Source organism: Chiloscyllium plagiosum, chromosome 15 (genome assembly GCF_004010195.1).
Source record: "Chiloscyllium plagiosum isolate BGI_BamShark_2017 chromosome 15, ASM401019v2, whole genome shotgun sequence".
Lineage (NCBI taxonomy): Eukaryota > Metazoa > Chordata > Chondrichthyes > Orectolobiformes > Hemiscylliidae > Chiloscyllium > Chiloscyllium plagiosum.
The window spans coordinates 35,303,546-35,326,131 of record NC_057724.1 but is presented as its reverse complement, the minus strand read 5'-3'; the positions used below and the strand labels follow the sequence as shown (position 1 = coordinate 35,326,131).

At 37.7% G+C, this 22,586-nt stretch overlaps 1 protein-coding gene across 2 annotated transcripts; it reads left to right on the top strand.

The window, feature by feature from the left end:
- Window positions 1-10: 10 nt before the first annotated feature.
- Window positions 11-20,595, top strand: si:ch73-335m24.2 (protein eva-1 homolog C). 2 transcript variants are annotated; one of them, XM_043705244.1, is made up of 8 exons: window positions 11-225; window positions 5,672-5,871; window positions 9,829-9,952; window positions 10,637-10,789; window positions 12,332-12,475; window positions 12,908-12,979; window positions 14,892-14,984; window positions 16,305-20,595. In XM_043705244.1, the coding sequence occupies exons 1-8, from the start codon at window positions 123-125 to the stop codon at window positions 16,676-16,678; spliced, it is 1,263 nt and encodes a 420-aa protein (XP_043561179.1). In that variant the 5' UTR covers window positions 11-122; the 3' UTR covers window positions 16,679-20,595. The 2 variants fall into 2 exon arrangements, with proteins under 2 accessions (XP_043561179.1, XP_043561181.1); XM_043705246.1 differs by lacking the exon at window positions 14,892-14,984 and having other exon boundaries at window positions 16,305-20,465.
- Window positions 20,596-22,586: the final 1,991 nt, after the last annotated feature.

The following is a 22,586-nucleotide window of genomic DNA, read 5'->3' as shown; positions in this document are numbered from 1 at the left end:
CCAGTGAAAGCATCACAGCTGCTGGGAGCCTGACACCAAATGTGATTTAAAGAACTGAAATGATTATTCACTCACTAGAATGAAAATACATAACCGTTCAGAAGTTTTATCAATTCTTCAGTATGTGCACATTGAAAAAAAATAGATGTCAAGTGAGATTCTCATTTGTAACAATGTTTTGGTTTTATCTCTATGCTCAATCTGAAGCTACTCCGGATTTCTCGGGTAAGTGATTGCTTTGATGTATAGATAGCAAAATCATGTTTTTTTGCACAGAATTCTTTTTGCAAACTTCCACCTCAAAATGAGATGCCTCAGAGTTATTGAGGTCAATAACGAGGTTTAATCCAATACTTTCAAAAAATGTCAGACCAGTTCACGTTTGAGAAGGAAGTGTTTAGGATTACTGCCTAGAATCCTTGAGACATGTATGAATCTTTAATTAACTTTATCTTAAACCTGCTTTCTTACAGGATCGGATTGGTTAGTAGGTAAATGCTTTTGGAGATGTGCAAAGAAAGAACTACGAGAAGATTCTGGAGCTAATTTCTAGACCAAACACTGTTGCTGGCTGCAGCAGAGTATACAATTTTTCTCAAAGTTCCTAGAGAGGAAAGGAAATTTTAGTCAGGATTTTAGCTTATATTCAAAAGTCACATTAAAGGCCACAGCCATATGAGACTGAGAAAATTGATTTTGTCTGATTTTGAAAACTATGAAACATGGCTAGTTAATATTTGGATGGTAGACTGCCTGGGGATAGCAGGTGCAGTAAAGTTTACTTCTAGTATCTGTAGTGTAATGAGAATTACATTTGTCTCACACCAGGAAGGTTGAAACCAGACAGAAATATTTGGCAAATGTTCATATTGGTCTGGAATCTCTTGATCTTGTATTATCTCAAAAACTAAGCAGAATGAGACTAGGTTAATACTTGGTTAATTGATCCCCTGAGAATACCAAGCACAATAGCATTTTTGGTCAAGATAGTCATTAACAGGTCCAGACAGCAGGCAGTTAATAGATTTGTGTGACCCAACTATGCCTTTCTTTTCCAATTACAACCGCACCAGAGTGTCCTTGGAAAGGAACATACGGCAATTACCATTTTGTTTGAAGCATTCTACAACAAGTGGTTACTGCAGGAGCTGGTACTGTTATGCCCTAACAGTTCTATTTCATGTGATAGGTTTCTATTGAAGTGGCTGTCAAATCAATTAGATTAAACATCTTTAGTTTTGTTCAAAAGAGTTATGCATATTAAACAAAGGCAAAATTGGGTTTAACAATGTTGATGTTTTCAATGATTGAATAGTATGCTCACACTAATTGACAGCTCATACTTAAAGGTTGGCCTTTTAACCATAAAGTGGATGACAGACAACTACTAATGAACTGTACTTCAGCTGTCAAGCAAGCTCCAATAAAATGCTTATTAAGGAGAAAATTGCAGAAGGAAGTTCTTGGTAGTAAAGGTTATGAAATAGAATTATAAAGAAATAACTAGCTATAGAAAGCAAACAGTAAATTAATGTTTCTCAAATTGATAAAATTAATTAAGTGTCCAAGGAGATGTGTTGGACCATTCTTATTACTGTGGCTACAATATTGAGAGTGGGGTGTGTGTGGCTATTTTGTGCACTCCATTATAAATAAGGGAGTGTGGAAAACATTCAATACTGGTTCACTGGAATGACATTAAGATTAAGGTATTGAAAAGTGCACAGTCTATGTTAGATTTCATTGGAAAGATAAAATGACTCAAACTTTTAAGCAACAAGTGAAGTGAATAGTTGTTAGACATTTGCAACATGTGTGGCACTCTACATAAATAGGACACTACTATCAAACCAAAAAGAAGTTCTGTCTATTATATAAGTTAATCAGGCGATATATGAAATTCTGTGTTGGTGTGCTACAGGCTATACATTCTAATGATTGGTGAATCAAAACAAAAACAATCACAACAGGTGAAGTTATAACTGTATTCAACTAGCCCATATTTGCAAAACACAGAACACAAAGTCCAATATTACATTTGATTCTGTGATTGGATAGCCCTTATTGTATAATCCTAGATGTGCTAAGTAAAACAGTGAAAGACAATTTAAAATTATCAGTTAGACTTCCAATGCAAGGGCGCATCACACTCAATAGAAGCTATGTACCTGTATATTATTACATAGGGTCTTGTCCTCTGCAAGTCGAGAGAATACTTTTTTTAATGAACAAAAGCACTGGGGCAACTTTTCACTGGTAGGCTCATCACAATGCTTTGAAAAATCAGAGTTTACTTATCTTTTTTGCAATACAAAATAAAAATCAGACGGTAATTACTCCTTGATGTCTGCCTCAAGGCAATAGCTTGACCAATTAGAGTCCTGTCATCAACTAATCAGTACTCATTTCTCACCTGTTATAAATTGTTATTTTCTTTGCAATATGTTATTCATGAGTCTGTCCTGGTAGATGCAAGGATAAAAGCTTCACATTATGTTTCTTTTTTCACCAATAATCAAGTTCTGTATTAGCAGGAGAATAGAAGAGGTTATTGTTATGATGGGATAATTAAATGCTACAAGGTCTTTTGATACAACACTACTGCCCTTACCTCTGGGATAGAACACTGTGGTTCAAATCTGACTTGCACCAGGGGTGTGTCATAACATTTCTGAACAGATTGATTTAACATAAAACTAGAGCTGCATCAAGTGGAGCTGAAGTCATTCAAGGTACTTAACAGAATTGATGAAACAGTAAATAATAAAGTTTGGCTGGTATATCTGATTAAAAACATAACTTACCATTAAAAGTAGAGCATAAAAAGTTAAGAAGGAATTTCTAATGCAACCAATGATTAGAACATAGAATACATCACTGCATGTGAAACTAATTTAATCATCATATTTATGAAAAATATGAAGGCATGAGAGGGAAGAGCCAGTAGATAGCTCTGATACAAGGGCTGGTTGGATGTTCTCCTCAAGAGAGGGAAAAGATAGGTGGAAATCAGAAAGGAACTAGATGGCCTGGGCAAGTCCAAGATTGATCTTACCTGCCCATCATGGGAATGGTCAGGAGACAGATCAGAGCACAACTGTCCATTGTATCCAGGTGGCTGGTACAGCAGTATGAGTTTATTTGGGAGGAACACATGCCAGCTGCAGCTGCTGGGGAAATGAAAGACACCCGTTGTTGTGGGGAAGTATGATGAAAATGTTCTCCAGTGGACTGCTAGTTTCCATGGAAACATGATGAATGTATTTTGCACCCATCTGAGATTTGCACACCCTGCTAAAACAAAAATATCGCCACTTTATTTTACATGTAACCAAAATTATTCAGGGTTGAGGGAGAGGAAATTTGAGATGCAACACTGGTTAAGTACACATTGTGTGCCCCAGATCATCTGAGAGGAAGATAGTCATTACAGCAGTATGGACATCAGGGCCAATCACCTACCCCTTCCCTGTTGACCACCCTATACACCGTCAATTCACCACCCAAACCCCTCACATGCCTGGCACCCTGCATCCCACACACCTTAAACCCTACTTACCTAGTTCCTCACCCATATGGCACATCTATTCCTCACCCATTTGCAAATCTACCCTTTCACCCATCTGGCATTCTAACTAATCACCCACCTGCCACCCTACCTCAAGTATCTGCCATCCTAGTCCCTCACCCTGGCACTCCAATTTGCCACCCACCTGCCTCTCTACCCCTCACTCATCCTATCCACCAATATCAAATACTGCCCTCCACCTGGTACACTAATTCCATAGGGATTAATGCTGGCACCACAACTGTTTACAATGCATATTAACGACTTGGAGGAAGGAAGTGAATGTAGCCGAATTTGCGGTCAACACAAAATGGGTGGAAAGGCAGGTTGCAAGAGGGATACCAACAGCTTACAGAGAGATGTTGATAGGTTGAGTAAATGGGCAAAAAGTTGACAAATGGTGTATAATGTAGGAAAATGCAATGTTGTTCACTTTGGAAGGGAGAACAAGAGAACAGAATATTACTTAAATGAAGAAAAGCTCCAGAAAGCTGTAAGACAAAGGGACTTGGAGAGGGGGGAGGGGGTGTACTTGTACATGAAACCCAGAAAGTTAGCACATAGGTGCAGCAGATAATCAGGAAAGCTAATGGTATGTTGTCCCTTATTTGAAATCAGTTAGAGTATGAGATTAGGGAAGTCTTAGTGCAAATGTACAATGTGCTGGTGAGACGAATCTGGAGTACTATGTAGAGTTTTGTTACCCTTATTTAAGGGAAGATATTGTTTCCTTGGAGGCAGTTGAGAAAAGATTCACTTGGATGATTCCTGTTATGGGGGGGATTGCCTTATGAACAAAGGCTAAACTCTACTCACTGGAATTTAGAAGATAGAAAAATGAGAGATGATCAATTTGTAATATATCAGATTCATTAGGGTCTTGACAAAGTAAATGCTGAGATGATGTCTCCCCTCATGGGAGAGTTTAGGACCAGATGACATAGTCTCAGAATAAAAGGATACCAATTCAAATCTGAGATGAGGAGGAATTTCCTCTATCAAAGGATTGAGTGTCTCTGGAAGTCTTTGCCACAAAGAATTGTGGGGGCAGAGTCGTTGTGTATGGTTAAGGCTGAGATAGATAGATTCTTGATCAATACGGGAATCAAGGGCTATGACTAAAATACAGGAAAGCAGACGTGAGGAATATTGGATCAGTCATTCTTTTCTTGAAATGTGGAGCAGGCTTGAGGGGTTGACTCCTGTTCCTATTTCTTAAGGTGTTATGCTCTTACCCTCATCTACCTGCCACTCACTTCCTCACCAATCTGGCAATCTACCTACCAATCACTTGCCACATTACTTCTCACCCTACCTCTCACCCAGCTGCTACTCTACTGCTAACTAATATTCAGTTCTTCTATTTTCCTGCCAAAATTCATAAACTCACATTTTCCCACACAACATTCCATCTGTCAAGATTTTGCTTTACTGTCTACATCCCTCTGCAGACTCTGTGTCATCCTCACCACTTGCCTTCCCACATATTTTTGTCACATTGCAAAGCTTGCAATAGTACATTCACTTTCTTCAACCAAGTCATTTAAATCTACTGTAAAGAATTGTGGTCCCAGCACTGATCCTTGTGGTATTCTACTGGTTTCTGATCACCATCCTGAAAGTGCACACTCCTCCTGAAGTAAAATAGTGTTAACCCCTTTAAAGGAGGGAAAATATTTCAACTGCAACAAGTGTAGCGGCTAAAACATGAGCCTCTGATAGGAATCAAACAGTAACCTGGATTCAGAGCAACAGTGGGAGTGATCTGGAAAGCTTAGTTTAAAAAACACCTCCACTGAGCTGGAGTAAGACTAATGTTGGGATTTGAAAACCAAAATGTGAACCTTTTATTGGAGATAGAATGTTGGTGAAATTGAAAATATTTGTTATGTCAATTTACAAAATGACGGTGCAGAGATTGTTTTAACAATGTACCTAAGATCCCAAGAGCAGGTGTGGTAGGAGAGGCACAATGTGACAGGAATGTGTAATTTAAAATACCGGCTGATTGTATAAAATATTAGTTTAAATGACGTGCGTAATTCACAACTTTAATGATAGGTCTACCTCTCAGTCTGTCAGTAATCAATTTTCATTCTCTAGGGTACCTTCTAAAAATTCTACAGAACCACACAGCTCATGCGTGTGATGGAGATCGCCTGTCAGTAAGCTGCCCACCTCAGACATCTATTAGCATTCTGTCTGCTTTCTATGGTCGCCGTGTTCCCAGTGAATATCTGTGTCCCGGTAAAACGAACTCTTCTGCTGAAAGCACCAATTGTGCTGCCCTCACTGCTATACCGGTGGGTTATGTAAATTTAATCCAGGTTGAAAATGCAAATTAATCACTTATAAATACTGTTTCTAAATTTGCAGATCTCATCAAATTTGAGGTTTTCAAAATCAAATTTACAAGGGGAAGTTAATTCTTGCAGAATGAGAATAACATTGGCAAATGAATTTCAACATAGCAAAGTGTAGGGGGTATTGCGGTTTGACAAGATAAATAAGGAGATCACATTTTATTTAGGAAGTAAGAATCTAAATGGGGCAAAGAAATCCAGGAGTACAGGAATACGAGCATGCAACTCACTGCAAATAGAAGAAAACAAACAAAACACTGGGGCTTACTTCTAGAGGAAAGGAATTGACAATTATCTAAGATGTGATACATATGTGAGGTGAAAAGTGTCTACATTTTATCTATAGACTTTAATAATTTAAAGAGTTTGAACCTTAGAATAGTGGCATATGGGGATTGGTACTTTTATAAGTATTCCAAAGAAAAACAAGATCAGATATTCTTTCTGGAACAGTGACTAAATCCAGTAAGTATCAGAGAACAGGAACACTTGGAATGTTAATGGAAGATTATTTTACTGTGCTGGCTTGTGACAGGGAGTTTAAACGTTGAAGACCATTGGCTTGTTTTTGGTTCAGGATAACCAAGCATTGATTTTGGCCTATAAAACCCCAAGATTAAATGTTTTGGGTAGTTCAGTGGAAAGTCAACTAGAGTTAGAAGTAACTCTAGTTACTTCGGTGTAGAAATTTAGCTTGTAAAGCTTCCAGACTGGGAGCATTTGGTTAGAAATTTACAGGACATATGAAGCTGAGAAAGTCTGGGCTCACAGCTGTGAGAGCATTAATGGGAAAAGACTTCACAGCTCACAGGAAGAAACTGGGCAAAATCACATATCCAAACTTATAGATTTGAAACAAAGGTGCAATTTCTCTGAATTTGAATTGCTGTTAAATGGTAATATTGGGATAGATGGAGATGTTGTTCTGCAGGGTGTTTTCAGATATTATTCTTTTGTGTTCTAAAGGTTGTTTCTTTTTGTTTATGTGTAATAAACTATTAAAGAAACTTATGAAAGCAGTGAATGAGCACCATGTTAACTATATCACACAGATTTTATTTTGAGATCTAACTTCTCCAACAGTAGCATCCCCTGGGATCATAACAAAGTAATGAACCTTGGTTAAATATACTTGCAGTATTGTGTACAATTCTGCTTGTCATTTTGTGGAAAACATATAAAGGAACTGAAGAAGGTGTAAAAAAGATTTAGGAGAATGAGGTTATAACTATCATAAAACAACCAATGGTTTTGGTCTTCTTGTAGAAGCTGAGGATTGACTTAATTAAATAACTTTGAAACCATGAAAGATCTTGATCTAGTAGATGGAGTGAGAGAATGTTTCCTCTTCTGGAAAAAGCAAAACAAGATCTAGAATATAGTTACCAAAAAAAAAATTAAAGGGGGAATTCAGAAGTTACATCTTTAGCTAGAGACGGATGATAATGTGAAAATTGAGGTGAATAGTATAATAAAGTTAAGAGGAAACTAAATAAACATACCTGGGCAAATACTTGAGTTTTGTCATAAAATTTAAGATCTGACCATTTTGTGATATTGCTGTCTCCATTGGGAAACTGTAAGTAATGTCAGTTTATTAATGGCCATCTGCTACGAATGGACCTGTTAATCTTTTCTCGGTGCAATACAAAAAGAATGACTAGGACAGAGTAGAATTCTTGTTTACACTGCATTTCAGAAATTAAGACTAAAAGATTTCTGACACATTCTTTGAAAGTTCAAAAGTTGAGTTTGAGGAGCTTTCAGCAATTTGATATTCTCATGTTTGTACATCATATTCAGGTATGCAGTGAGTCAACATATTACCTAATTGATGAAAATAGCACTGAATACATATTTCAGGACAATGTGGGAATTCAACTTTAACAAAGAAGATTGGTGTCATTAAAAAAAACACATTTGGCTGAAAATGATTAAAATAGGATATGAGGAAAAACTAAACACTTTCTTCACAATGATAGTGTTGGATGTTTTTGATGTAGTTTATAATGAGTGTTGTTGTGAGACCCCAGTTCAAAGGAATACGCTGAAATTGATGAAATTTTGGACTGTCAGTCTGGCAGAAAGAATGTGATTACATTAAGAATTGAATTCCAAGAGAAGAGGCATTTGCTAAATCAGATTTAGGTAAATTGCACTCTTGAATTAAATAAATTTGCTTGTAATGGCAGGTATAGTCCAGAGTTAGAAACCAAACTTACAGACATGTTCATTGGAGTCATAAAGAACAATAAACTAGGCCATGCTTTTGAGAAAAGTCAATAATCTGACACGGCAGAAAACCAATGATGTGGCCAAGGCCATGGAAATGGCTGGAAGAGATAGTTACAAATTACAAAGGAATTCCTTCAAAGGCAGAAAGAATTCATGTAAATCAGAAACAAAAAAACGAAGTTTCTGGAAAAGCTCAGCAGATCTGGCAGTATCTTTGGAGAGAAATCAGAGTTAACATTTCAGGTCAAACGGAGTTCTGAAAGGATTTCTTTTTCTTGTGCTGGCAGGGGAAGTCCAAAGGATTTTAGTGAGTTCCAGGCCACAACAGCTAAATCCACAGTATCAGAGTCAGCAGATTACATGCCAGTGTTGCCATGGTAGCCAACAAGCATTTAAAAGTTTGTGACAGAGTTAGTTGAGGAAAGATGGAGAGCACAGCATTTGAAAGATATTTGAATAGTTACAAGGATAGGAAAGGTTTAGAGGGATATGGGCCAAACACAGGCAAATGGGATTCTAGTTCAGTTTAGAAAACCTGCTCAGCATGGATGAGTTGGGACAAAGGACCTGTTTCTGTGCTGTATGTTTCTATGACTTGTGTGGGCCACAAACAATGGCTTGGACAGCTTCAATGATAGTTGAATGACATGTTGCTTTGCCATCTATCTTACTTAACCTATATAATTCCATGCAAAACAAAATACCAAAGTGCAATTTTACTCTCACAGTTTCTATTAATTAAACTGAAATAATGTAAAGTTGCTATTTATGCAGTAGAGGAGATTTTAGTTTGCAATATTCCTTTCTTGAAAGGATAAGATTTATTTGTTGATAGGAGCTATGCCCAAAATTTGTGGCAGCTAATGAAATGATCATCCACACCTACTAGGCTGAGATTCACTGCCTGACAAATTCAGATGCCTTCCTGAAAATGCAGTGGTAGTGACGAGATGCAATGAAGCAGCAGGGAAGGCAATGGAAGCTGAGAAGGTTCAGCCTGGGATGGAACCAATCAACAGCATTTTTAAAGAACACACTCTTTCCACATATGTGCACAAAATCACTTTTGTCCTTTTCTCTATTAAGTCCTTATCTTATTATTAATTATATTATATTATTAATTATTGTATATTATATTATTTATAGTATATATTTATATTATTTATATAATAATTATTATATTATAAATAAATATATTATTAATGCCCTCCCATCAAGGCCACGCGATCACACATATCTATGCACTTGGATAAAAATATGCATGATAGTTTGCATGGTGCCCTTCACTATAGGAATTAATGAAATTTTAATGATATTGTTTCAGCAATCTTTAAACAATACTTAAAAATGATATTTCTGATGCAATGCGAGTTTTTGCTGTCAGGGGTATCGTATTTAAAACACTTGTTATGAATTAGCTCAACCGCATCAACTTGCTGAGAAATCACAACATATGCAGAATGCTACTGAGGATTCTGGCACATAATGTAACTGGGAAACACATAGAAACATGGGTTTCTCTATTGTGGCTCACTTCAAGTGGAATCTTCCTTGAAAAAAAGATGAGAAAATGTTATTTATCCAGTGGGCAGTTCATTGCATCATGATCACTTTGTGTCTCCATGTACCACGGAGAGTAAACAGTATTTGTCCTTCTTGCAGAAAGTGTATGATGAGTGTCAAGACCTACGCTCCTGCCAGTTTTCAGTTAACAGTCGGGTTTTTGGACTTGATCCCTGTCCTGGGACCAACAAATATCTGATTGTTTCATATAAATGTAAGCCTGGTAAGTACAGAACCAGATAACGTGTTTTAGCAAGGCACATAATGGTACCACAATTAGTGTGCGGATGGAGAAGGATGTTTACAACACTACTGTTGTGAAATATTAACAAGCATATTGCTTGGGGTTTACACATAAGAAAATCATAATATGAATATCAAAGAAACCTGATTTCAAACATGACCATACCTATTCCCTAGGGATATTCCTCACAGTTTAATTGCGTACAAATCAGCCTGAAATTTCCACAAGGTGTATTCCAATTACCAATCACAATAACTTCAGCAGAAAATCATTGGAAACCCTGGAGAAATGACTTCAATGGAAATTCTACCTCAATGTGTTTTTTTATCCAGTAAAAAATGTTTCCAGAGTCTCACACAGACCTGCTTTTGATCTCTTCCTCTTCACCAGCTGCATGCTTCAGCCCAGCATTTGGAGGCAAGGATCAAATTTCCATTGGCACATGTGATACCCATTTTAACTGGTCCCCCATCCTTGCAACCCTCTCTCTGTCTACCACACTGCTTGGTTAACTTGAAGTCTTCGGTGAGCCATAATGTCCTTCATTTAAATTAGCCACAGCATGGAGTTTAGATCACAACAAATGGGCACAGATTCAATACTTGGTCCTAACCCCATCCCTGTTTTCCAGCTTCATCCAGTTTTTCTTCTTTTATGTTACAGATGGACACAAAAGCAAGCTTGCATGTGAAAACGAAGAATTACAACTCCAGTGTAAGAACCAAACCATCCTTGTCCTATATGCTGCAAGTTTTGGACGAGTCCTCCATGGGAATATGGAATGCCCCTCTGTGAATAGTACAACGCCAGATATTGGTGAGCACATTGGCAGGTGTTCCCAATTTGTTGAATATTTCTAGCACTTTCATAGAATCCCTATAGTGTGGAAACAGGCCACTTGGCCCAACAAGTCCACACCGACCCCCCAAAGAGTATTTCCCCTACCCTATAACCCTACATTTCTCCTGACTAATGCACCTAGCCTACACATCTCTGATCACTACGGGCAATCGAGATGGCCAATTTACCTAATCCGCACATCCTTGGACAGTGGGAGGGAACTTCCTGCTTTTGTTTCAGATTTCCAGTATCGGCAGCATTTTAGTTCTTATTTTTGTTCAGCTATCACAAGACACTTTCCAGCAAATATAACTGACCACCAAATGCAAGAACCATGAGTTCATCTATGTTTATTAGCCCAATCTCCATAGTCCTGTTAGTCCCCAGATCAGCTAACTCAGCATATTCTGGGAACTGAGATCTGAAATCCTTTTGGTTTCTGTATTTAATGATAACCCAAGTGACAGCATTAATCATTTAATGATCTGAGAGCTCATTATTAATTTATTAACTATCATCTGGAATTAAGATAAAAATACTAGTTTAATGGCAAACATGTAACCATCATCAATTGTTCTTAAAAAAATAATTTGGTTCACTAATATACTTCAGGGAAGGAAACTGCCCTCTTTGCCTGGCCTGGCCTACATGTGACTCCAGACCCACTGGATTAGGGTTGACTCTTAACAGCTCTGAAATAACCTACAAAGCCAATTTGTTCAAGGGCAATTAGGGACGAGCAAACAAATGCTGGCCTTGCAGGCAAATTCCATATCCTACTTAAGAATTTTAAAAAATGTTTTTAAGTGTAACATTAATTACACTGCTTTTTATTCCTTATTATTTTGTCACAGCCATTGTTCATCAATGAGGTGAGGAAATAAATGTTAAATTAAATGGATGTATTTTCATTGACAAATAATTAAGTGTTGCTATCATTTTAGAAGTATAAAGGCTTGGCAAACGTGAGAGAGGAGAATATTCGGTGAAAATGAGAGAACGTTTTGAATTCGCATTGCCAGTACAATAGTTAATTTTAGATCCTAAGATCAAAGTAGAGAAAGGAGGCCATTCACTCCAACCATCCAGAAAACACATAAGCACTTGTAGAGATAGGAATTAAAATGCAAACACAGAAACATAGAAAATAGCAGCAGGAGTAAGCCATTCATCTGTTGACCTGTTCCACTTTCAATGCAATCATGGGTCACCATCCAACTTTGTACCCTATTCCCGCAGTCTCCCCCTACCCTTTGATGCCTTCATATATGAGTCCTGCCATCCCAAGGATCAGTTTGGTAAACCTTCATTGCACTCCCTCCATAGCCACAACAGCCTTCCTCAGTTAAAGGAGCCCAAAACTACACACAATTCTCTAAGTGTAGCCTCATCATGGCCCTGTACAATTACACAGTAAGACACCCTTACTCCTGTACTTGAATCCTGTCACGAATGGGGGCCATGTATTTGAAGAAAATTAGATGGTACAATTGTTTGAATAATTTTTGTTCTTTTTAGAGTGCTTGTCACCTATAGCTCTGAAACAAGTGTCATCAAGGTGTCATGGCAAACCGAATTGTTCCATCATTGCCAGTGTTCTGAGTTTTGGTGATCCCTGTTTCCCTGGAGTCCGCAAACAACTGCAAGTATCATACACATGCGGTAAGAAAATCAAAGACTTAGATGTATTACTCATACAAGAGATATTATGCAGGGCATAGATAGGGTCTTTTTCCCAGGGTAAGGGAGTCTAAAACTGGAGTGCAGAGGTTTAAGTGAGATGCGAAAGACTTAAAAGGGACCTAAAGGTCACACAAGGGTTTGCATGTTAGAACAAGCTGCTTGATGAAATGGTGGAGGCGGGTAATATTGCAACACTTAAAAGGCAACTGGATGGGAATATGGATGGGCAACCCTGAATAGGAAGGGTTTGGAGGATGTGGGTCAAACATTAGCAAATGGGGCTAGATTAATTTAGGATATCTGGTCGGTGTGGATGAGTTGGACCAAAGGGTCTGTTTCCATGCTGTACATCTCTATGATTCTAGATAAATTAAAAATATTACTTTAATTATCTGTATTTTCAAATTACAGTTCCAAAAAAGCTGTTTGAAGAAACTGGTCAAGGAGCAGTGAAGCCATTCCTAATATCGGATTACACTCATGGTACAAATTCAAATATTTGTCTGTTTCATGGAATTGAGTAAAAGATATACTTTGCAAGTAAACCAGTTACTGAAAAAAACACTTCTACATTATCGTATTTATTTTTCAGTGGTGTTGTTACACTTTGAAAACTAAAGAACTATTTGAACCAACAACAAATGGCTCTTTTTGTAAAATATTAGCCACCTCCAAAACACAGTAAACTAAGAAATATAACTGGTAATTGCCAAAAACACTTAAAATTGAGCCATACAGTTTTTCTACCAGAATACTGTATGATTGAATCAGTTCTCCTCCAAGCAATGCCTTCATCTTGTAGTGAATAAATTTTAAAAAACACAGGGAAGTCATTTTAACTTATTGTGCCAGTACGATAGCAAATGGACCATCCTTTTCACACCTGATTCAATTTTTCTTTTCCAAAATATTCCAAAAACAAGAATAAAGGTTCCAGATTAGACTACATAATTAATTGATCTCAGTCAAGTCAAAAATAAGGTACTACAATTGACCTCTGCAAGCAAGCCTGTACCTGGGAGAGGAAAGTTTGGTCAGGCCTCCCAGAGAGAATCACTGCAAAGTATGCATGTATAGATAATGGGTGAGATCAGCCATAATATCTTCTGTTGAAAGTTGTACAGTCTAGAGTACTCTAGAATGGCCTCATTCCTGATGAAGGGCTTTTGCCCAAAATGACGAATTTTCTACTCCTCGGAGGCTGCCTGACCTGCTGTGCTTTTCCAGTACCACTCTAATCTAGACTCTGATCTCCAGCATCTGTAGTCCTCACTTTTGCCCAGTCTAGAGTACTCGCTGACTAGGAGATGATCAAAATAGGATTCTTGAACAAAGCATTTTAAGGAGGCTATTGTTTGTGTTTCATGAGGAGCCAATGCCTTCAGAAGAGAAATGGAGAGAATTAGAAACAAATTTTTAAAAATCATGTCAAGAAACTCATGTACAGATCATTTCAGCGATGGCATTCTCAGAGCCTGCTGACATCTATTGAAGAATGCATACTTGGTGAGATCGTCAGGTGCAATATTAAGTTGCATCTTGGGAAGCAGCAGACTTCAGAGAGAATAAAAATAAAGACCATAAATGACCAAAATAGACATTCTATGAGTTAGAATAACCATGAGAACAAATCTAAAAAATACATAAATAGTGGTGTGTGGAAATTTCACTGATCTAGTAATCAACAGAAACAAGTGAAATTTAAATCCATTTAACAAATCTGGAAAATAAAGCCTGTCCCAGTCATGATGACAATGGGACCACTGTCAGTTGTTGTAGAAACCCACCTGGTTCACTGACGTCCTTTATGGAAGAAATTATGTCACCCTGACTGAATCTGGTCTGCATGTGATTGACTAACTGCCCTCTGGAATGATGCGGCAAGTCACTCAATTCAAGGACAATTAGAGATCAGCAACAAATACTGGCCTTTCCAGAGATGCCCACATTCTATTAAAGATTAAAAAAAGAATCTTGGTTATAAATATATGTGCAACTCCTGAGGAAATTATGAAAATGTGTTTGCTACAACAAATGGAAATATATATTGACAAACTGCAGAAATTGGAAATGATGACTCAATTCTATAAAACCTTTGCTTTCAAAATTATTCTGTGTGAACAGTCGGGCACACATCCAATATGCATAAGCAATGCATCTGTTATTTTAAAGAGAAAAGATAACAATTATTTTAACACATTTTACACTGGGTACAAATGTGATACTTGACATTTGCATAGCATAATTCCAAATCCATGCACATTATTTTTATCATTTTCAGCTTAGTATTGGTTGAGACCCATTCGCCACAGAATCCTTTTTCAGCAAAATTCTACACAGTACAGATAGTCAGTTATGAAAGCACTCTCAGATAGTTTGTACTTATTTACTACAGGTGGTTGGTATAAAGGCCCAAGAATATCTATGCTTTATGCCAAAGATGTCGTGATTGTTAGCAGTTCTCTGGCCACTTTTGCCCACCTTAGGGGTATGTTTCTTTGTGCGGCTGATGTGACTAACAACGCTTTAAAATTAAGAAGACTAAATACATTTGATAATAATATAATTTACAGTGTTAGTGATTTGAGATTGGTTGTTATCAGCTCACTTGCTAACCTTCCTTTTACTTTCACTCATATTTTGAGCTATTGTCTTCCCAGTTATATAAATGAAAATAGTTGAACCAACTAACTTGACTAAACTTGAATGGATCAGCCTTTTTCCTTCATAGATCCGAGACAATCTATTATTTGAATTTCCACTCCCAAGATCTCACTAACAACTCAGAGGTGTGTTAATAATGGCAGAAATTTACAGTTTAAATGGGCACCCTGTCCAGTGCATGTTTGACCAATTCAATGTAAAGCAAGAACAGGATAAAGTGGGACAGTTGATGAGATTCTGGCTTGACTCTTGCTGCTTGTCATGGAGGTAAATTCATTGAAAACATTAATAACTAATCTCGTTACATTATATGTGGGAAAATCTACAGACCTTTGGGCTTGATTTTTAACAGGGAAGCAAGGGTTGAGTGTTCATCTTACATTCAAGGATCTTGGAAGAAGAATCCTCTCTCAGAATTTTAAAAAATATTTAATGCAGGACCTTAGTATAGGTTACATTTTAGTTGCTCTTTGCTCCCCAGCCACAGCTAGTCAATTTGAGATGCTGGCTGGCTGCTGAGTCTTAGGTCTACAGCACCTGGCTACATTTGGGGAATAGAGTGGAGAAAGAAAGGGATAAGAAAGGCTGGTGGGAAAAGAGATTTGAGACTAGAATTTAGTGGAAGTGTGTGAAATGGGAGCTGGGGAATAATCAGGCAGAGAGTGGTTGCGGGAAGTTAGCTTAGTATGTCAGGAAGAAGTCCCAGTATTTCTCCTGGCCCACCAGCAGTGCTGGAGAGATGCTAATCTCCCAGATCCAACTATTGTTGTGTCCATTCCATTGCCAGGTTTCCTGTGGTCCAAGAAACCCAGAAGACCAGTTTAAATTTAAAATGGATGTAAAATGAGATATATGCACCCTTATTAAATATTAAATGACCAACCTGCCTCATGAAACAGTTTAGTTGTTTCCTGATTGCCTCAACTTAAATTGAAGACGACCAAGGTCAAGGCAGGTTGGGTCCATGTTTAAGATTTTTAACATTTTAAAACACCACCCGGGGGTGTGGTTAAAATTCTCTCGTTGATTTCTGGTATACATTTCAGAAATTCCCAGAAAGGCATTTCAAAAGCTAGATGGCTGATAACTTAGTTTACAGTCTGCATAACAAGATTTGATTTTTGCCAAATCTGTTTCAACTCAGGTCTCCCAGAGAAGGCAGCACTATACTTTGTGTCAGGCGTTTGTTCTGGCTTAGTATTCATCCTCTGTGCTATTGGATTTCATATGTTGGTGAGACATGATCTTAGGAAACTCCTCAGAGAGCCAGAAGACAACCAGGAGTGTGAAAATGGACACACCAAGATTTCAGATGACGACGATGATGATGCTTCCTCTGATGTCTCATTTAGACGGTTGACCAGACAGTACAGGACCTCAGACAATATCTTCAGCCCTGAGGTAGCAGCTGTAATGGTAGACAGAGTTGAACAGAAAGAACAACGGGATGAGGAAATGTGGCTGAATAAAGAATCCAGTCCCTATGCAATTCAGAACCTGAATCAGCATCCAAGCTGAAAATAAGAGCTGGGAGGAATTATACTGAAAGATAAAGATGATGTAAACTTGATGATTAAAGTTTGAGAATTTTATGAAATAGACTTGATTGAGTAGTGATGATATTTGAAGAAGACAAATATTTGAATCTAGTGCGAGAAAAATTATAGAAACCAGGATACAACTTTCATAGTACTGACCACTGGGTCACTCTTTTCTGTTTTATCACTTCCTTTGCTTTCTTGACTTGAATGTTTTTTCATGATTTTCTTATTTTCCTTTAAACTGTATCCTTTATTCTGTGGTTAAAGGACCTTCAAAAATAGGAGCAGCAATAGGCCATTTGGTTCACTGAGCCTACTCCACCAATCAACACGATCATTGCTCATCCTCTCTCTCTATATCATAATCCCTCTCTCTCTCCCCATACTCCTTTACATATTTAGTTTTTGGAAATATATCTTTAATATCTTATTTATGTTCAAAATGTTTGTCACTACAGCCTTCTGCAGCAGAGAATTTCACCCCTGTCCACTAGAACACTATTCACTGAACAAAGAAAATTCTCCTCATCTCAGTTGAAAAAGGCTACTGTTATCCTGAGGCTGACTCCTCATTCTGGACGTCAGATTGTCCAGGTCTGTCAGAACTTTAACACATTTCAATGTGATCCCCACTCATTCTTCTAAACTCCACTGAACACTGTCCCAATCACTTCTGAAACAACAAATCTGCCGTGCCAGGAATGAGACTAGTGAACGTTCCTGCACTCCTTCAATGGAAAGTATATCTTTTCTACAGTAAGGAGACTAAAATTGCACACAATATTGTAATTGCAGTCTCATCAAGATCCTTAAATCTATATTTAAGACTTCCTTGCTCCTGTACTCAAATCTGTTTGCAATGAAGGTTAACATACTATTTGCCTTCCTTACTGCTTGTTTTATCTGCATGCCTGCTTCCAATGACCAGAGTAAAAAGACACTCATGTACCTTTGAATGTCAACATTTTCCAATCTATCCCTATTTAAATCATTTTGTACTTCCAATTTACTCTACCAGTTCACAACACATTTACAGTTAACCATTTTATACTGCATCTGCCATCTATTTGCCCACTCAATGTGTCTAAATGGCACTGAAGTCTCCTTACATCCTCTTCATCACTCATACTCCTACCTAGTTTTTTTGTTGTTATAAAATTTGAAATGTTTACACTCAATTCCCTGATCTAAATCATTGATTACATATTGTGAATAGCTGGGGCCCCAAGAACTGAACCCTGCAGTTCCCCACGTATCACCATCCTCTGAACATGACCCATTTATTCCTACAGCTTCCTGCCTGCTAACCAATTTTCAATAAATGCCAGTATGTTAACACTGATCTCATGTCCTGTACTTCTGCACAATAACATCTTAAGTTTTCATTAAAAACATACTGAAAATCTAAATACACCATATCCACTGATTCACCTTCATCTCTTCTGCTAATCATGTCCTTAACAATACCAATTGCCAATCACTATTTCCCTTTCATAAATTCATGTTAACTTTGTGTAATACTTTGAATTTTGTTTTTGAAAAGTGTCCTGACTTTACATCCTGTATAATTAACTCCAGCACTTTATCTAACACTGACATAGGCTAACTAGTATATAATCCCTGCTTTTCTCCCTCCCTCCTTTTTTAAACAGTACAGTTAGATTTACCATCCTTAACTGTTCCAGAAGTACAAAAGTTTGGAAGATGACAACGAATGCATCCACTATTTAGTATTCTGCAATGTAGATGTAGATTAATTGACATGCTTGCCTCTATTTCTCACCTTGCTCCTCTTGCGTGAGAGTTGTCAACACTGGTGAGATGTTTCCTTAAAGGTAATATTATACAATCTCCCAAATCCAACTGTCTACCCCATTGCAAATTTTCTTCTAATTCTATTCATGGTAATTCTGTTATTAAAGAAAATGGAGCATAAAAACTCCCTGACACCTGTCTGAAGTTGAACCAAGCTTTAAAAACCAATGTCCAAGATAAACGTCACACCATATATCAGTATCCACTCAGCCTACATCTACTCCCATAAATTGGTTCAACTCGTCCCTGTTTTAGCTCATCAGCTGCTGGAACCTTCAGCCATGCCTTTGTTGCCTCTGGAGTTGGTTTTCTAAGATCCTCTTTGACGTCCTCCCATTTTCCATTATTTAATAACTGAAGCTCAGCCAAAAAGCTGGTGCCCACATGCTAACTCACCCCTGTGCTTGCTGCTCTACATTGGTTTCTGGTTTCAGCAACTTCTTGAAGGTTAAAATTTAATCCTCATTTTGAAATTGCCTCTCGCTATACCTGTGGCTTCATCTAGCCCACCACTGTCTGAAATGATCAGGCATTCATTTAATTCTGACCTCTTGAACAGCCTCAAATGTTAATTCATTCACAATTGATGGCTGTACATTCAGCTACCTTGGTCCCAATTCCCTCCATAAACCTCATCCGCCTCTATCTGACTTCCATTTTTTTTTAAGTTGCTCCTTAAAACCAACTTCTTTGACTAATGTCAGGGGAGATGGCAGCTTAGTGGCAGTGTCACTGGGCAGGTGATTCTGAAGCCCAGGCTCATTCCCTGGAGCAATGAACTCAAATTCCACCATAATAACTGGTGGATTTAAATTTATTTAATAAAATCTAGAATTCAAAGCTACCTTCAGTAATGTTGAAATCATTGCAGAGTGCCATTAAAAACTCATCTAGTTCACTAATGTCCTTTAGAGAAGGAAATCTGCCATCTTTTCCTGTCTATGGCTCCAGTCCCACAAAAGTTTAATTGATTCTTAACTACCCTCTGAGATGATTAAATAAACCACTCACTTGATGAGCAATTAAGGATGGGCAATAAATGCTAACCTCGTCATCAACATCCATATCTTATCAAAGAATAAAAAACTTCAGGTTATCTGCATTATATAACACTTATTCCACCATCCTCATACTCAAAATAATTAGAGTTCATAGAAGTTTCTTCCAAAATTAGAATCTCTATAGCATCCCAATATCAACTTGAGCTTTCCTGCTATTCACCTCTCCTGTAAATCTTTAGAGCTTCATTCTCAGACACTGAAGAAACAGTTGGCTTGTCAGTGGTGTCCAACTTTGTGAGAAGGAAGGTAGGAACCCAGAAATTTGAAATTGGGAGGAATGTGTGATAAATTGAATTAAAATGCGTAGGTTACTCAGGTTATATTCTCACAGGAATAACGCCTTGCATTTCACTTCTTACATTTGAATATCCAATCACTAATAACAAAACAAACATATACATGTAACACTACGCAAATGTGCGAGAAGCTACTATTTTTCATATTGCATTCTTCAAATGGGCAAAATTTTAAATGACTGAAAAATGAAAAGCACTGCAGGTGTGGTTGTGTGGTGCCATGCAGCTTTAAAATCCTTTGCAGCAAAACAAAATGTCCAACATTAAAACAAGGAATTCTTGATTGTAATTAAGCAGACTGTTTGTAAAAATGCCAGATTTTATCTATTCAGCAAAGTTGTAATCTATTTTAGCAAAGTGTGCAATGTAACAGGAAATAATAGCTGAAACCATGTGATCTTTGTTATTACAATAAAACAATTATTGGCATAAATCAGTTTAAAGGTGCTATTCTGAGTATGGATCGAATAAATATAATTGGAAAGTAATGTGCAATTTCATGCATTTGTCTGAAGAACACCTCCCTGCCAATTTAATTGTGTTGCTAACCTGGCTAAAATAAACATATTTTTGCCTCTTAAAAGAAAAATTTAGATGAATGTTCTAATTTCTTAAATGTTAAAAGCTTCCAGATATATCAATGAATGAGTATATTTGCTCCTCCTGGTGGAATGGAGCAATTTCTCTTTTTTGTATTATTACTATGAAACTCGTGATTTTGTTTAAACAGGCTCAAGTTAAAGGCATGCAATACTGCAGCTGGTACATAAAGTTATCTGGATGCTAGATTTCTGTGTTTAACTTGTCTGAGTTTGCTGCTGACAAAGTGAAACAACAGACATAATGCGGTTGGTGTGGTGGACATAAATTTCCACAAAGCGTTTTGAAGTCCATGGAATAAGCGAAGATATGAAATTAGCTGACTGATAGGTGATAGAGTTGTGATGAACAATTGTTTTGTAAACTCGAAGAAAGTAGATAGTGATGCGGCAGGAGCAGCATTAGGATAACTGTTTTTATTAATATTGGTAATTGACTTAACTTTGTATGTACAGTACAAGGTACAACTTCAAAATTTAGCAAATGACACATAATGAAGCATAATGAACTGTTAGGAGGCTAGAGATAGGAAAGTTACATGTGAAGTGTAACAGAGAAGTACAGAGTGATAAGTGTTAGCAGGAAAAATGAGGGAGCCAATATAAACTATATGTGCAAATCTCAAGGGGGAGGAGGTGGTGGGTAAGAGCAAAGAGACCTGATAGTGGATAGGCACAAATCATCATGATATGGCTGATTGAAAAGGTGGTTAAAAAGACAAATATAATCCCTAGCTTTATAAATAGAGCACAAAATAAGGAAGTTATAATACACTGGCACATTGTGTCCATTGATTTACCACATTTTAGGAAAAATGAGAAAGCTTTAGAGAGGTAACAGACAAACAAACATATATACATATGAATTGGTAGCAGAAGTAGAGGCAGAACAGGGAAAGCAGATGAACCCAGGGCATGGTTAGGAACATGGGACTGCAATATTATAGCAATTACAGAAACATGGCTCAGGGATGGGCAGGACCGGCAGTTTAATGTTCCAGGATACAAATGCTACAGGAAGGACAGAAAGGGAGAAGGACAGAAAGGGAGGCAAGAGAGGAGGCATTTTTGATAAGAGATAGCATCATGGTTGTACTGGGGGAGGATATTTTCAGAAGTACATCCAGGGAAGTTATTTGGGTGAAACTAAAAATAAGAAAGGAATGATCACCTTATAGAGTCTGTATTGTAGACCCCCCAATAGTCAGCGGGAAATTGAGAAACAGATTTGTAAGAAGATTTCAGTTATCTGTAAGAATAATAGGGTGGTTATGACAGGGGATTTTAACTTTCCAAACAGACTGGGACAGCCACTGTGTTAAGGATTTAGATGAAGAGGAATTTGTTAAGCGTGTACAAGAAAATTTTCTGATTCAGTATGTGGATGTACCTAGGAGAGAAGGTGCAAAACTTGACCTACTCTTAGGAAATAAGGCAGGGCAGGTGACTGAAGTGTCAGTGGGGGAGCACTTTGGTGCCAGCGACCATAATTCTATTTGTTTTAAAATAGTGATGCAAAAGGAAGATCAAATCTAAAAGGTGAAGTTCTAAATTGGAGGAGGGATAACTTTGATGGTAGTAGGCAAGAACTTTCAGAAGCTGATTGGGCGCAGATGTTTTCAGGTAAGGGGACGGCTGGAAAATGGGAAATCTTCAGCAATGAGATAACAAGAGTCTATAGACTGTATATTCCTGTTAGGATGAAAGGAAAGGCTGGGAGGTTTAGGGAATGCTGGATGACTATAGAAATTGAGGTTTTGGACAAGTCAGAGAACTATAGACCAGTGAGCCCAATGTCAGTGGTGGGCATGTTGTTGGAGGAAATCCTGAGGATACAGGATGTACATGTATTTGGAAAGGCAAGGACTGATTAGGGATAGTCAACATGGTTTTGTGCGTGGGAAATCAGGTCCCACAAATTTGATTGAGTTTTTTGAAGAAGTAACAAAGAGGATTGATGAGGGCAGAGTGGCAGACGTGATCTGGAGTTCAGTAAGGCGTTCAACAAGGTTCCCCATGGAAGACTGGTTTGCAAAGTTAGATCTCACAGAATACAGGAAGAACTAGCCATTTGGATACAGAACTGGTTCAAAGGTAGAAGACAGAGGGTGGTG

Bases quoted from the DNA above. Each gene is read 5' to 3' on its own strand.
- si:ch73-335m24.2 (XM_043705244.1), top strand. From the start codon at position 123: ATGTGCACATTGAAAAAAAATAGATGTCAAGTGAGATTCTCATTTGTA. The intron at 12,476-12,907 runs GTAAGAAAATCA...TTCAAATTACAG, and splicing joins GCAAGTATCATACACATGCG to TTCCAAAAAAGCTGTTTGAA. The intron at 14,985-16,304 runs GTATGTTTCTTT...GTTTCAACTCAG, and splicing joins CACTTTTGCCCACCTTAGGG to GTCTCCCAGAGAAGGCAGCA.